The 15,903-nt window shown below is 39.1% G+C and overlaps 1 protein-coding gene across 2 annotated transcripts in view; it reads right to left on the reverse strand.

The window, feature by feature from the left end:
* The window catches only part of SLC39A10 (solute carrier family 39 member 10), a 34,008-nt gene extending 18,110 nt beyond the window's left edge, over positions 1 to 15,898 (reverse strand). Inside the window, exons 1-6 of one of the 2 annotated variants that reach the window (XM_072418850.1) lie at positions 15,788 to 15,857; positions 13,778 to 13,900; positions 10,740 to 10,867; positions 7,075 to 7,135; positions 5,334 to 6,337; positions 754 to 937 (exon numbers count right to left, since the gene is read on the reverse strand). In XM_072418850.1, the coding sequence (XP_072274951.1) occupies positions 754 to 937; positions 5,334 to 6,326 (1,177 nt within the window). In that variant the 5' untranslated portion in view covers positions 6,327 to 6,337; positions 7,075 to 7,135; positions 10,740 to 10,867; positions 13,778 to 13,900; positions 15,788 to 15,857. Of the gene's footprint in view, positions 1 to 753; positions 938 to 5,333; positions 6,338 to 7,074; positions 7,136 to 10,739; positions 10,868 to 13,777; positions 13,901 to 15,787 lie in introns of both variants that reach the window. The other variant, XM_072418849.1, reaches the window with a different exon arrangement.
* Positions 15,899 to 15,903: the final 5 nt, after the last annotated feature.

Below are 15,903 nucleotides of genomic sequence, written 5' to 3' on the forward strand. Positions count from 1 at the left end.
TACATTTTTTATATTCATATTATCTACTAGAACCCCTGTTCGGACATATTTCTGTAAGTTACAGGTCTACAATTTAAAAAAAAATTTCATGAAAAACAGTGGATCACTTTTGGTACAGAAATCTAGACCTCAGTGTAACGCTCAGGTGGTTAAGCTCTTAAATTAAAGTCAATGACAATACTAAATGATACCCCCACAAAAAGGGATAATTTGCATCTGTAAGATAAATAGGATCTATAAGATAAATAAGGTTAAACAATCAACAATATTTTATACATTAATGAACAACCAAGATCCTTTCTTCATTTATATCAATATCAAGGAATGTGTAGAATGCAAATAGCATTAATTTACACATTTATGTTCTGTATTTATTTTATGTTCTGTAAATAAAGTATGACCACCACCTCCTATTTGAAGGTCTATAATGGCATCTTAACCACACTAGCATTTGGAACTCCTTTGGCTCTATTTAAAAAAGCAGGAAAACTGACATTTCACTCAAACATTGCCAGGTGGAGAATCAATTACGGTCATTGAAACACATTCTCCATCAGCGATATTTGAGGGAACGTCCGATTGCCCGATTTAGAAATAGAGCAGGTTAAAGTTTAGTTATTATTTTCAGTTTTTTGTTTTTTTTTGTTTTTAGGTTTTGAGTTTTGGGATTGATTTTGGTATGTTTGACAGAATAAAGTACCAGCCAAGGCAAAGCTATTATGAACGAAGTAATTGAATGAAATTTTTACTTACCAGATGCAGCCTGATCTTTATCTTTTTCTACCGTTTCCACATGCAGATCAGAAAAATGTTTGATGCAAAATCTATTATCAATCTGATATAAAAGGGCTGGGCAAAGGTAAGCAAACTGATTTGGTGAAATTGGGGATTCGGTTTTCAGCCCATAATACTGAAGGAGCTGGGTGACATTCAAACACTGAAAAGAAATGCAATAAAAAGCATATGATATATGTTTAGATAAATTGAGTTTTAATGCACTGAAACTGAAAAGAAAGTTTATTCCTAATCATAAAAGAAGAAAACTATGTTGCACAGGTAATTGCACTAGAAATGATCACATTCATAAGCATTTACTTTATTCATAAGCAAAACACTAGGAAAAAACTATGGGGTCTACTCCACAGCACCATGTTGTCTTTAAACAATTTCCGTCCACTGTGTATCAGACAGGCAGAAAATTAAAAGCTTTGACTGTAGTTGGGTTAAACACATTAGAAAACCCAACAACTAAAATAGGTCTGAAAATATGTTGGCTACAGAAACTTAATTTCACTCGATGATGGTGGAGAAATTTTCCTGTGTTCATAGCATAGCAAACAAGAAACAACATCAGTTTCAACAAACCAATGAATGCTGCAAAAAAATAAGGTATTGGCTAACGAAGACAGAACCAACACCAAGGACAACATATGTCGAATGAAAATTACATTCACACGGTTCATGAAGTATCTGTAACCTTAAACGAACCTGTGCAAAAACATGACGGTATATCCGACTGCAGTATCTGCTTTAGCACTGTCCGAGTTAATCTGTAAAATCTTCATCAGCAACTCTGTACTCAACAAAGGAAGCTCTCCTATTTATCGCTGCATATGTTTTTTTATGTTTTGGTACTGGAACAACAGTGTGGTAAGAAACTGATGACTACTATGGACTTTTTCCCTGAGTTTTTTTCATTCTACTTTTACAGTAAATTCTTTTTTTTGATACATGGTTAACATACCGCTAAGACAACTTCAATAAAATAACATGATAGCCATTTTAATTTCACAAATCTGATGAAGGGCAGAAACTAGGTTGTAGAACAATCCCAAATAACATAAGCCATTATGACTCAATTCTGTAAATGTAAGAAATAAAAAATATAAATCAACTGAAAGCTAACATTAAAAAAAAAACAAAAAAAAAAAAAAAAAAAATCACATGTAAAGAAGACAATCTAAAAACTACCTCTCAAAGTTCTGGCTACAGAGAAGCAATGTCTCTTTACTTGAAAGACAAACTATCATCCCACAAAAGTTATGAAATGTCTAAATAATCAAAGGGGGCTTTTTCTATTTCTGACCACATCCTGAATCCATTAACTTTACCAAACTGTACAGTAATCACTAAAAAAATCATGTGTCCTAATGTGTATGTGATCCCAATAAAACTCAGCTTGCAGTACACATTTCACATACATACAGCGCCATTCAGCTCTATAGAGAGGCACCCCAATGCGACCTCTCGCCTTCTGGTCGTTCGTCATTAGTGGATTCGCCAGGACAGATCCACGAACGGCGTTGGAAGAGCACTGTAGACACTTCAGACTCTCATTCGATACCAGCCCTGAGGCGATTATCGGACGAGAATCATCTGGCGTGTCTGTAGCCTAATGTATGAAGCCAAAAATTAGGGGTGACTCTCCTTTCTAATAAACACAGAAAAATCATTCAAATTCATTGACTGGAGTTCCATCTCAGAGACTTTACATGTTTCTTTTAGGGTGCACAGAAGACCCTCATATCTGGAAATTCTTTAAAGTTGGGTGGCTGAACATTTAAAGACTTTACAAACAACAGTTTCGGTTTCAATATATATATATATATATATATATATATATATATTTATCATCATCTGCTAATGCTCTTAAAGTATCACCACACTTTTACATTATAGAAAAGGTGACTATGCCCCCTTTTGCATGCGCACTGGAAAGCAGAGGGAAGTCGAGCAAGCGCAAGATTCGCTGGGCTCCATTTGTGGACAGTTCAACTGAAAATTTTTTTCTGTATCCAAAATTAACTTCTGTACCTAGATATAGCCCTAGGGGAGCAAATCTAAAATTAGGCTGAATTCTTCTAGGGGTCAAGTTTCCAAAACATTGTCCCAACTGTACTGAACTCATTGCTTCTAATGTGGACATTACATAGGAAAAGAATTTTTACAAGTCCAGGTGCTGGCTTTAATGGTTTGGTCACTGAAAGATGATCATGTTTTAGAAATTACTGTACCAACTTCATGCCCTTCTGATTAGTATACCAAAAAATGTTGCTTTATTTCCGGAGATCTATATTCACAGAGTTTGACCAGTGTTCATTTCAGCCTTCTTTGGTCATTCAACACTAATGGAGGAACTGTTTTCAGAGATTTGCCATCATATTATGCAGCAGTACATCCGAGTGGAAATATGGACTGGTTTTGCCACACTATTTGGGAACAATGGGTAACTAATGGACAAAATGTTATGACTACTCCCTATACTACCTCCTACATATGTCCTTATACTTCCCCCCCTTCATTTCAGTGTGTACTTGGAACTACCCCAGAGTCAGACGGACAAGGATCATAGCTGACTTAGATCACGAATGACAGAAAGTGATTAGGAAACCTTGGGAGTCAAAGTAGATATAGCTGTTTATAGAACGGGGTCACCAATATAACATTGATTTATCAGTTCAAACTGGTCTAGTGATCCTGCAAGGAAGACTTATCCTTCCTTCCCCCAGAGGAAGGCAACTCTGAGCCTAGGAACTCTGCAGACGTGTCAGACGGACCATATTGAAGATCCAATTGGGAATTAGGCAAGTCTAGTGTTTGAGCTTTGAGAATTCACAATGCAGAGTACTTTCAATGGGTACTAACCCTACAGAAGCACACTGGCTGTCCGGGTTTGAAATGCCAGCGCTTCCTAAAAGACTACATCTAATTAGCCCACAGGGGAAGCCATGAAAATATGACAGGATTTACCCAGGAGCTAGTACCTAAAAGCATGCTCTGAAAGTAGCCCATGGTGGAGGGATATATTAAAAGGGAGAATTGGAGAAGCTGCGTTCAATTATTCAAACTTATTAACAGGAGGCCCAGCTTTGGAACTGGGGCAGGAATCTCAGGAGTACTGACATTTTCCAGAACATGCAAGTTTAGCATAGTTTATGCACCCACCTCTACAGTTACACTGTGAACAACACCTGACTGGTGATCAAATAATCAAAGTGGTTAAAAAGAACCACCAAAGCCAGGGCAGAAAGTACGTGTGAAAATCGAACTCAAAAATCACTGTCTGCCGTATAGGACCTCCAAAGCCAGATTAACCAATGTCTACCAGGATCTGTAGTTTCTCCCACAAGGAAGCGTCTATGTGCACCATAAAATTTAGGAAGGGTGTTTAGAAGGATGACATGACGTATAACCACCAGTCTTATGGAAAAACCAGTGCCAGATTTAGAGGGTGTGGATGATGTTCAAGCAGAAGTGAAGTATTTGTTATATCACAAGACTTCTTTCAGTGAGAAAGCTTAAAACTGCTTCTGCCAGTAGGATACCCAAATAGGCCATCGAAGGCAGATCCTCAGAAGTGATAATTTGCCCATAGTTTGTTTACAAGTTTCCAATACTTTTGTAGGTGGTAGTATAACCTAAAGGTGCAAAATATCCTGTGTCCTGTGTGGATGCGAAAGAAATCAATAGTTTTCTGTGCCTGGAATTTCTTTTTTGGTAAATGATTGTTTTGTTTTACCACCAACAGCACTGTTCCCTGAATAAAGGAATGTCAACTTCAGAAGAAATTCAGTTAGGGATTAGTTTTGATTACTTACGCCAAGCAAGCAAGCTAAATCAGATTCAACTCTGCATACTTTTTAATGGTTCAATGACCAAGTAAAAATGTCACAGGATTAGCAAACAAGAAATTACAAGAGATCAGCAATGAGAGACCCTGTATTTCTCTTATGAAAGAGTATGTAAATCTTAAATATGTTTATCATGTCTTATTATGCCTTGAGATCTGTAGCTTTCTAAAGCAAAATTAATTAAATATGCCACAAAATCTCTTACCTGGAATACCTCCTGTTGCAAGCCAACAATGACAAGCAACTACCTTACAATTATAAGCAGTGTTGTCAGCCCCATGTGGGCAATGCTTCACTTTAACAATTTACCAAATCAAATGGCACCAAACAAGAAGTTATCTGTTTAAATAAAACACAGATTTTGCTACATATCTTACTAAGCTAAGCTGATTTTCCTGTGCACACTGACAATGCTTTTTTTAATTCCTGGCCATCCTCAATGTCTACACAACCTTCTTCCCTATATGTTATGGAGAAAATGAGAGGTTGATATAGTCCTTAGAGCAGTGTAAAAAAGTAAAATCTACTGCAGCTAACACATCAAAGGATTGCTAAACTGCAATACATAACCCTTTAGTTCTCGTGCTTAGAAAACTGCACAGTAAAATTTGATGTCAAACAAAGATATAACTTAAATATACTTTTATACATGTATCAAAAAATGTACATCTTAATCTTGAGAATTCCACAATTATCTCTTACCTCATCGTGCTGATGCTGCTTATGAGTTTGTAAAGAGCCATGTTTTTTCATACTACTATGGTCCTCTGGTGCCTCTCTTTTACGTGTGTTCCTATGTCCATCTTTAATTTGTCTGTGTTCTTCTATATCAGAATTTGGTGTATTCTCGCTGCCATGAAGGTGACCTACATCCACGCTATGGTCAGGTTTGTAAACATGGTTGTATTGATCTCTTTCTGAAACGAAAGCAGAGTCTGTTGTAGGTTCGCTGGATTTAGTTCCTTTTCTCTTATTCTTCTGCTTGTGAGGCTTTTTCTCAAGTTGTTCCCATGTTATATCTGTACCATTCACTGGCTCATTTATAGGTCTTCCATGCTCCACTTGATTTACTGTACTGCTATGACCATGGTGGCTATGGTTATGAGTATGGTTTGTACCTTTATGAGTGTGATTATGTAAGTGAAGATTATGTGATAATTTATGATCCGCTGGCAATGATGCCTTTTTCTCTTTACAGTCTTGTAAATGCTTGTTGGTGGATACAGCATTTTTGGTTTCATTTTCCGTATCCACATGGGCATAGTGATCGTCAATGTGAGAGTGCTTTCCTTCTTGAACATCTAAAACATCCAAATGCGAAACTGGGTCGTGACCAACATCTTCATGACCAATCTCAACTACTTTTACTTCACCAAGGCCCAAGCTATTTAAAAGTCTTTCTAGTCCAGTATATGATAGCCTTCCATTTTCCCCGTAGCGATTGAACAGCTTTTCAATGTAATATTTCTGTTCATGCTCAGCTTCTGGTGACAAAGACTGGCTTGTTAACAGTTCCGCAGCCCCATTCTGAATATAAGGCTCTTGTGAGATCTGATAGTCGCTGTGACTGTGAACGTGGTTTTCATCTGATGCGATTTTGTGATCGTGCGCATAACTATGGCAATGGTTACAGTGGTGAAAAAAAAATGTAAGTAAACAAATAAAACAGAATTTTGTGTGCACGTGTACCTTCATTTCTATTGTACCTAGAAAGAAAAAAAAAAAAAGGCAAAACTGTATTTAGTTTTTTAAAAATACAAATAAACATATTCCAAGCTCTAATTTATACATGCATAACAACTTGTATAAAAATCACAACTGTGGTAAAAACATGCCTTGGTGTTTATAAATGACTCTAAGCATTGTAAAAGCAGACAAACTGGTAGAACTGGCTGCTATATGTTATATTGGTGTGTTGATAAACATAAATACTTAGTGTTATCAATGATTATGGGATTACAATTTCAAGATTGGTGAACACAATTTAGAGGAAAAACATTTAGATGCTCCAGGATCTAAAACGTGCAATTGTTAATGGAAATATCCGGGAAAAATCTACCATAAAAAACAGGCCAGGAAATAAAGATAAATAGTACACAACAATAAAAAGCCACGTTATTTTGGCTTTTTTATTTTTCAGCCAACATGTGCTAATCTTTTCTTCTGTGGTAAATACCATTTAGCTGTGCCTGCTACCAGTTAAACAAACACAAAATGTCACAAAATTATCTTACTGAAAAGTACCTAAAATATGTATTGAATAAAAAAAAGGCACTATTTATACTGACAACGCCTTTGGAACAGCCACACATTCAAAACTACCTAACTGTAATTAACCATTAAAAAATACAAAGCTGTGTAAGTTACCCACAGGAACTATTTACTACAAAAACAATCAAAGTGGTCATTACATAAAATAAGATAAAAAAAAAAAAAAACTTACCATAACAGTAGTGAAAGTTACAGCAAAGATGTGTTTATTCCCAGAGCTCATAGGTCATATTCTGTAAAATAAAAATGCTATTTGAGTAAACAGCACTCCCTGATTTATAACTCTCTAGAAGTAGGAGGTGAAGCAAACGGCTAAATAAGTTGCGCACGGAAAGGCCATTAACTTTTGCACAAAGTTTTAAGACCTCCCTAAAAACACTAGACTAATTATGTGGAAAATAAATGACTAGCTTCATGTGATATAGAGAAAACATCCTCAAGGACAAGATAAAGCATAGAAATAATGATAGCATTGTTCATAAATATGAACAAAATGTCTTTGGGAGGTGCGCAGCATTTTTGTAAAACTGAAAACAATCATGAACTTCATATCTCATTCTATAGATTTGCAGTCCAGTAATATAATGTAAAATGCATGGTACCTGATCACAAAACATTAAATAAAATGTCACCCTGCACTTCCAGAGTTTTCCTACTGTCCCCTGATATGTGGTCTTAATGACCAACAGGAAAGCCTTATCTATCTTCATATGCATATCTCATTAAAGATTCACAAGGGGATATAATTTCATCATATGCTCAGTTTTCATTTTTCAAGTTAGTTTCAGGTTTATGTCAAATTAAAGCAGCTTTACCTTTATACAAAAAGAAGTCACCAGGAGATACATTGACAAACTATACATGCAAGGTGTCTTGTCGAAAAAATAATGCCCTGGCTCCTGGTGGCTTTGTTTGCACTACCAAATACTTGTAATTTTAGTCTGCATCCTCTGTAATCTTCAGAATATCTCAACCATCAAATTTTATGTTCTGTCAAGACCAAAATATGGTGGCGTGGAAGTCAACCTCCACAACAGGCTTAAAGCGTACCTAAACGCAACTTTTTTAGTTTACATAGAAGGGTAGACAAACCTAAATAAAGGAAATAATGATCTCGGGGAAAGATGCCGAGCCCACGCTTGTGGCTCTTTTTTTTATTTTTTTATTTCCCCTTCACAGCAGCTACATCACCAGATATCGCACCCACGCAGTACAAGATCGGGTGAAGTACCAAGAAGACCAGAAGAGAAGACAGAGGATGCTGGGAGGAAGAGGAATCCAAGAATGACCCAGGACCGGATCCCAAGAAGTACCAGCACCATCGAGGGATCTAAGGGATTGGGTAAGTGACATTTTTTTGTTTTTAGTTTAGTTCCGCTTTAATTAACTAATACAGATGTGGTATAACCACATCACTATTTATCCCACAAAAAATTGTCATTGTCAGATAAATTCAATTTACACAAAACATTACCAAAATATATATTTTTCTCCCCAAATGGACTGGAAAGAAGCTGTACGCGGGTGAAAGCCCCTGTACTGTGAACAAATTTTTAAATAAACACCCACAAACAGCCTGGTGTTTACTGAAAAGTGCCGGGTAGTGTGCACGGTTAAAGGGGTATCAGGGAGAACACTGATGTGCATCCTTTCTACATTTTTCATTTATCTGCGAAAGCCCTATTTTCTCAAATCTTTTTTTAATGGCTATCACAACCTACTTTATTCTTGTGTTCCAATAGCAGAATTACATTTTATAAAATAAAAATATGTTCAACAAAAATATGATTCACACAGTTCATTTTTACATTCTTCATGAACAGATGTAACACAGAAACACAGTCAGCTAATAAAAGTAATTGGAGAATCTGTAAAAAAAGTGTACAAATTCCTCTATCATTCTATGTGCAAGGCCACACCCCTAATACAAGCTATACTTCAAAAACTTTTTTAAGGCCAACTAGAATCCAGTATAAACCAATAAAACCTTTATTCAAGTACAAAATAGCAACAACAATGATAGTAGCAGCTGCATTTTTTTGTATACATAGAATACAATAGGATCCAATCTCCTGTGTACACACCAAGAGTGGTGTCAAATCAGTCGACGCGTTTCGCGGCAAATGTGACCGCTTCTTCAGGACATGTCAGGAGATCTACAATGATGAAAATGCTCACGATTGTCCACAGAGCTTTTCACACATGATGTAAAAACAAGCAATGTAAGGCAGCAAGAAACACAGGAGGCTCCATCAAATTCCCATGTTTTCAACAAATGAAAAGCTAGTAACCCAGATACGAAATCTATCATAATTGCATGTAAGAAGCCTGTTTCTGACCCAGCTGGTGTCCTGACTATGGCTTGTTCCAGCATAGTACATACCAGTTACTGACATAGTAGGTCTCCAGATAATGGCTAATTGGAGAATCTGATCTTTTCTGATCTGGCCTTTTGGCAGCCACTTCCTGTGTTTATGAAGGTGCTTCAGGACTGATTAGGAACAGTTCAACACTTCCAAAAAATCTGGTTTAGACATTGGTAATGAGATACTAATCATCAGGAAAACGTATACACAACAAGTGATAATGTGGATATTAACAGATAGGAGATAACAGATTTAGGAAGTGCTTATTTCCTTTAGTTACTAACTTTGTATAGCCTGACAACATTCCACATGCACCACAATTATATTGAACCAAACAGATTGCCAAACCTACAGTGGGAGCTAGCTGGCACCCTGACAACTGTCTCCACTAGAACATTTCTGGACTTGTGACAGTAGTTAGAGCAGAGAAGGTAGATTGCCCCAATGGGACATAAGTAGTTCTCTAATTAAAAAAAAAAGTTTAGGCAATGAATTTTACAAACTAAAGCCAATTTCTTGCATTTTACTCAAACACATGGAAAGCTTGCAAACTCCATGAAAATACAGTCCAACCCTAGAAATCAAACCTGGAATAAGTCAGGTTTTCAATACAGTAGGGACCGGTTTACACACTCACTTTTTTTTCCCTTCTGAGGTACTTAACGTCTCACTTTTCCTAGGCTATGTACACACGTCAGATGATTGTCGTCTGATAATTTGCTCAGAGCCGATATGGGATGAGAATCTGGCGTGTGTACCGCGCTCGCTATTCAGACAACCGTCCTGACGAAGAATGTAATGAAAGCGAAGGGGAGAGAGCACAGCAGGTTCTACTCCCGTCCTTCTCCCCCAACCCTCTCCATGGAGCAGAACGGCACTGTATGTACAGCAGTCTTTTGTTGTTAGAAAAGATTGTGAAAGATCCTTTACAACAATTATTGCACGTGTGTACCCAGCCTTACTCTTTTTTACAGAGACATTTGCAACTTGTGAGAGGGGTAATCCACTCTTAAATATCCTAATCTTAATTAAGAAGATTTATTCTCTACTTTTGTTCTGCTAACTCTAAACATTTGGATTTCCCATCACTTTTTGTACTGGAAAGAGTTGTCACTAGGACAAAGAGTGCAAACCTCCCCTAGGTGGATACATCAATCAATAAATAAAAACTGGCATGCATTCTAATCCCTACACAACGTGCCTCATTTATTAAAGCTCTCCAAAGTAATTTGCGATTTGTTAGCAAATGCTTTCAATCCTGACCAGATGCGTTACAAGTTTGCTGGATCACCCAGCTTAAAGTGTACCCTCTCAAGCCTTGGAGAAGTTTAAGAAATCAGACCCATTGTGTCTAGGGAAAAAAAGCCTTATGTATACTTTAAAGCTAATCAACGGGCTGGTGTAAAATATCTTTGAAGATGGGTAAACATTTGTGTTAAATACAGGGTGATGAATAAGGTGAATTACTTACTTTGTCACTTTCCTAGTAGCCAACACTCCTCTCCTCCAGGATGTGAACAGGCCTTCTTCGTCCTCATGTACAATATAGGCCTGTTGATCCTGGTGCTTTATGGGATAGTCGTACAGAAAGGAGTAGGCCTACAGATCAAGAACCAAGGAGGTAAACAATTTATTTTAATACAAAACAAGCATTTACAATTTGCAGTGCAGGGATTGTACTCACTATATAGATACATTTTACTAAAGCCCGTAGTAGGACTTTAAACTAAATCTGTTTATTGACCAGGCAGGTCTAAGCAATAGGCTAACAACCATAATGTCCATGATTCAGGTGTTTGCCAAGGAAGAAATACATCAACAGCAATAATCTTAGAAAAGCAATTATTGTTGCTTATCACTCTGTAAATGGTACAGTGAGAATAACTGCAAGTGCAAAATGTTTAATAAAGTTGCCAATCTGCTGGGAACATCCCGGCAAATTCACCCCAGTCAGTCTGGGCATTGCTCAGAGAAATTGCAAAAAACCCACAAGCTACATCTCTGCAGGCCTCAGCATGTTAAATGTTAAGTTCATGACAGCGCAAATAGAAAAATAATAACAAGTATAGGTTGTCTGAAAGGGCTGCCAGGAAAATGCATCATCAGTCTAAAAAGAACATGGTACCATGGCTTAGGTTTCTAAATATGCATCTGAACAAACCACAAGACTTCTGTAACAATGTCCTTTGGACAGAGGAGACCAAAGTAGAGCTATGGGGCCAGAGACACATTGGACCAAAAATAGACAATTCATTGGCCAGCCCATTACCAAAATCAATTCTATCTCTGCCACACCCCAATAGTACAATCTAGAAAAACAACAAACTTTTTATGAAATTTTTATTGAAATAAAGTTTGTAATGTTTCTTGTTTATTTTTTAAATGAATACTGTGACTGATTAGATCTACCAGCCCTTTAATTTTGTAAAATCAAAAATCAGCATATTAGCGCAAACACCTCAAACCATCAGTGGTGTAGAGGTGATGAGCACACAGAAAAATAAAAGAATCAAGGTGTTGTAATGGCAAAAACAAGTCCAGACCTCAACCAGATTGAAATGTTGTGGTGGGACCCTAAGACAGCTGTGCATAAACAAAAGCCTGCAAACCTCTGAAGCAATGTTGTAAGGAAAAGTGGGTAATGTGAGAGATGGAAAATGACTTCACATTATTGCTGCTAAAGGTGGCTTTTCAATCAAAATCAAGGGGTGTCATTTTTCACACAATACTTGTCTATGTTGGCCTCATTTTTATAAATGACACAATGGAATCAATTGCCCCCTGAGGTTAGGTTTACATTTCAGAAACTAGCTCTGCATGTATTTAGTTTCCAGGTTAGACGTGGTGACAGGGTCTCCTTAAAGCATCTTTTATATCCCACTGAATCTTGTATCACCAATAACATTTAAACTTTTATGTAACTGCCCTTTCTCAGAAACATCCCTGAAATGTTAATAGTTATTGGTAGCTAGATTTACAAAAAAAGGGTTTTTACAAAAGGGTGCAGCACCTCTCCTTTATGAATGGGAGCGCAGAGCCTCCCGGGATATGTACGTGATGCATCCTGGGAGGCTCTGGCTGCTCCTTCTGCGCATGCCCAAAATGCACAAAAGGGGCATTTTGTGTCACCAAGGGGGAAGAGATGCCGATCTCAGGCATGTGCAGTGAGATCAACTTTTTTACCCCTTCACAGCGGTCACGTCACCCGATTTCACACCTGCGCAGTGTGAGATCAGGTGACGTAGCAAGAAGACAAGAAGAAAACAGAAGAGAAACCCAAAGATGGCGGAGCCCGTTGCTTCCCCCACGCTGGGATGAAGAGGAATTCAAGAATGATGCTGGGCCGGCTAGGGGGTCAGACCAGCGGGATTAAATGTAAGTGTAATTTTTAGTTTAGTTCCGCTTTACAGCTTAGCATAAAAATTGAGATTGCACCCAATTACTTCATGTTTGTGACAAGACCCATAATTATATAAGTAACTATGGTTTTCAACACAGCAAAACAGGAAAGTGTGGTTTTGAGGTGGCAAGTCAAAGAAAGAAATTTTACTGTATAAGGCAGTGGTTGCCAACCTTTTCGGTCCCGCAGACCACTAAAATCACCGGTTCCTGAGCACGTATACGCGGGGAGCCGGGTGTCTCCCCCATAGTGATGTCATTATGACATAACCCTGCCAACTCTCCCATCGCAGATCTGAGCCTGGGAACTGTACGGGGATGTGGCCCGCAGCTCTGGTGCGTCCCCTTAGTGGGGTCCTTCTCCGACCAGAGCCCCCCAAACTTTCTTGCGGACGACCGGTTAGCGACAAATGGTATAAGGTCTACAGAACCAAAGATATCCTATACAGGGTTCTCCCCAGGCACTTTTAGCTGGGCGCACCACCCGGCACTTTTTAGCACCCACCTGGCTGTTTTTGGGTGGTTACCAAAGAGTTTGGTCACAATACAGGGGCTGCCACCCACCTAAAATTTCTTCCCACCCGGCTTAAAAAAATTTCTGGGTTAAGCACTGCTATAAAAGTGGTCATTAGCCTTTAGGACCTCACGAAGCACTAAATTTACGAACTCAAGACCACGGATGCCCGAGGAGCCGTGTGTCACTCAAAGGGGAAGAAACTTCCCTCATGACATCATGATGTCAGAACCTGCCTACTCTTCTCATCGCTGGTCTGGGCCTGCAATTGGAGAGCCCTTCCTTCTCCTGACCACTATGGGGGTGGGGGTGGGGGGGGGGGTTGCACCAGCAAGACCCGCGGGCCACTAAAATTTTCTCATGGACCACCAGTTGGCGACCGCTGTCCTATAGGTAAACATCATATGTTAAAACATGACTTGTCACTTCTCAAGGTATATCGGAGAATAACAAGTTCTGTGTGTTTTTGAACCAAGTAGTTCCAACACATTTCGCAGAGAGATTCTTCAGGGGAGGAGCTATTGCTATGCAGGGCCTGGGGATAATGGGTAATGTGGCTATACCAACTTGTGCTGAGCAGTTAGGGTAAAACTCACATAAGGAGTATCTTATCCTCAAAATGTGGCTGATCCTGGTCCCTTTTCAAAAGTTGAGGTGGAGCGGTTCAGGCGTTATCTCCCTTGAAGAAGCAGATCCTCTTTCAGGAAAACATGTTGGGACTATATGGTTTAAACATACATAAAGAAATTGTTATCCTCTGATATACCTAAAACTGAGGGTAATGTATTAGCATATGATGTTTACTTATGGACCATCCTTGGTTTTATAGACCTTTTACAATAAGTTGTTTCTTTAACTTCTTCAAACACCCCATTTTGCTGTTGAAAACTACATCAAGAGTTTATTTAAAATGGAACTAAACCCAAAATTAAAAAAAAAAAAAAAAAACACTCCTCCTGTGCATGACTGAGGTCAGGGCATATGCAGAAAGAGCAGCCAAGAGCCTCCCGGGATACTGACGTAGGAATCCTAGGAGGCTTTGCGCCACGGCGATCAAGACAAAAAGGGGAGGTGCTGCACCTTTTTATTTTTTAACAAAAAAAGCAAATACAATTTTTACATTAAGTAAACGGGTTATCTACTTTTTATATCATCTAGTAAAAATTTTGAGATTAGGTACACTTTAAAGCCTAGGAGAGCTGTATTTTTACCATGAAAACAAAATCAAGAACAAGGGCCACTGTAATAAACTAGCAAGAGAAAAAGTTCAAAACCACCTTTGAAAACATTGGTACAGAAAGAGCAGTGCTCTGTGATTGGCCAATGAGGAAAGCTGCACCAGCCAATGAGCCCCACTGCTCCTGTGATCTCATTGCTAGGAGTGCAACTTTGTTTCACAACAAAAATAACGCACAGGGTAACCCACAGCATGAATCAGGCAAAAACAAAAATATTTGGATTCTGCTGGGGGAGATGGGCGCACAGTAACACATTACATTCTAACTCAATACAAATCATGTGGAAGTAAATCTAGACTGAAGGGTTGTACGGCCATCATGTTTTATGACTTGTACCCCATCATGCCTGCACATCTTCAGAACCGCACTATAATTCTACATGACTGGACCCACAAGCACCACTCTCACAGAAGCCGACTATAATACGGCATAAAAATGACTGGACCCACCAGCACCCCTCTCACAGAACCATACTGTAATTCTACATACAGAATGACTGGACCCACCAGCACCCCTCTCACAGAACCGGACTATAATACGGCATAAAGAATGACTGGTCCCACCAGCACCCCTCTCACAGAACCGGACTATAATTCTAAATAGAGACTGACTGGACCCACCAGCACCACTCTCACAGAACAGGACTATAATACTACATAGAGAAGGACTGGACCCACCAGCATCACTCCCACAGAACCAGACTATAATACTACATACAGAATGACTGGACCAACCAGCACCGCTCTGACAGAACCAGACTATAATACTACATACAGAATGACTGGACCCACCAGCACCACTCTCACAGAACTAGACTATAGTTCTACATACAGAATGACTGGACCCACCATACTCTATAATTCTTCATGCACAAGGAATAGGAAGTCCTGCGGATGTGGTTGTGTTCTCAGTACCCCGCATGGCTGCTCACACAGCAGTGTACCCGGCAAGTTAGTGAAGTAATCAGAAGTAATGGGAAGCTATGAGAAGTCAAAGTCATGGAAAGCTATGGGAAGTCATGGGAAGCTATGGGAAGTAATGGGAAGCTATGGGAAGTAATGGGAAGCTATGGGAAGTAATGGGAAGGTATTGGAAGCTATGGGAAGGTATGGGAAGCTATGGGAAGGTATGGGAAGCTATGGGAAGGTATGGGAAGCTATGGGAAGGTATGGGAAGCTATGGGAAGGTATGGGAAGGTATGGGAAGTAATGGGAAGCTATGGGAAGTAGTGAGAAGTCATGGGAAGCTATGAGCATTGTGTGTGTTGCAGCATGGCAGAGCTCCAGTCACAGGCCAGGTGAGGAGATAAGAGCACAATGTATATCTTGTTTCTAGCTCCCGCCCGCCCTCACACACACCCTCACTCACCTCGGTCACCCGCCGCCCCCCGCCTGGCTCAGAATATTCTGTACGACTAGTAAGAGTGCGGCACCTGAGAGCTCTGCGCTGTACTGGCGTGGGTAATGTACGGGAAGTGACGTACG

This window comes from Pyxicephalus adspersus, chromosome 7, assembly GCF_032062135.1.
Source record: "Pyxicephalus adspersus chromosome 7, UCB_Pads_2.0, whole genome shotgun sequence".
In the NCBI taxonomy this organism is placed as follows: domain Eukaryota; kingdom Metazoa; phylum Chordata; class Amphibia; order Anura; family Pyxicephalidae; genus Pyxicephalus; species Pyxicephalus adspersus.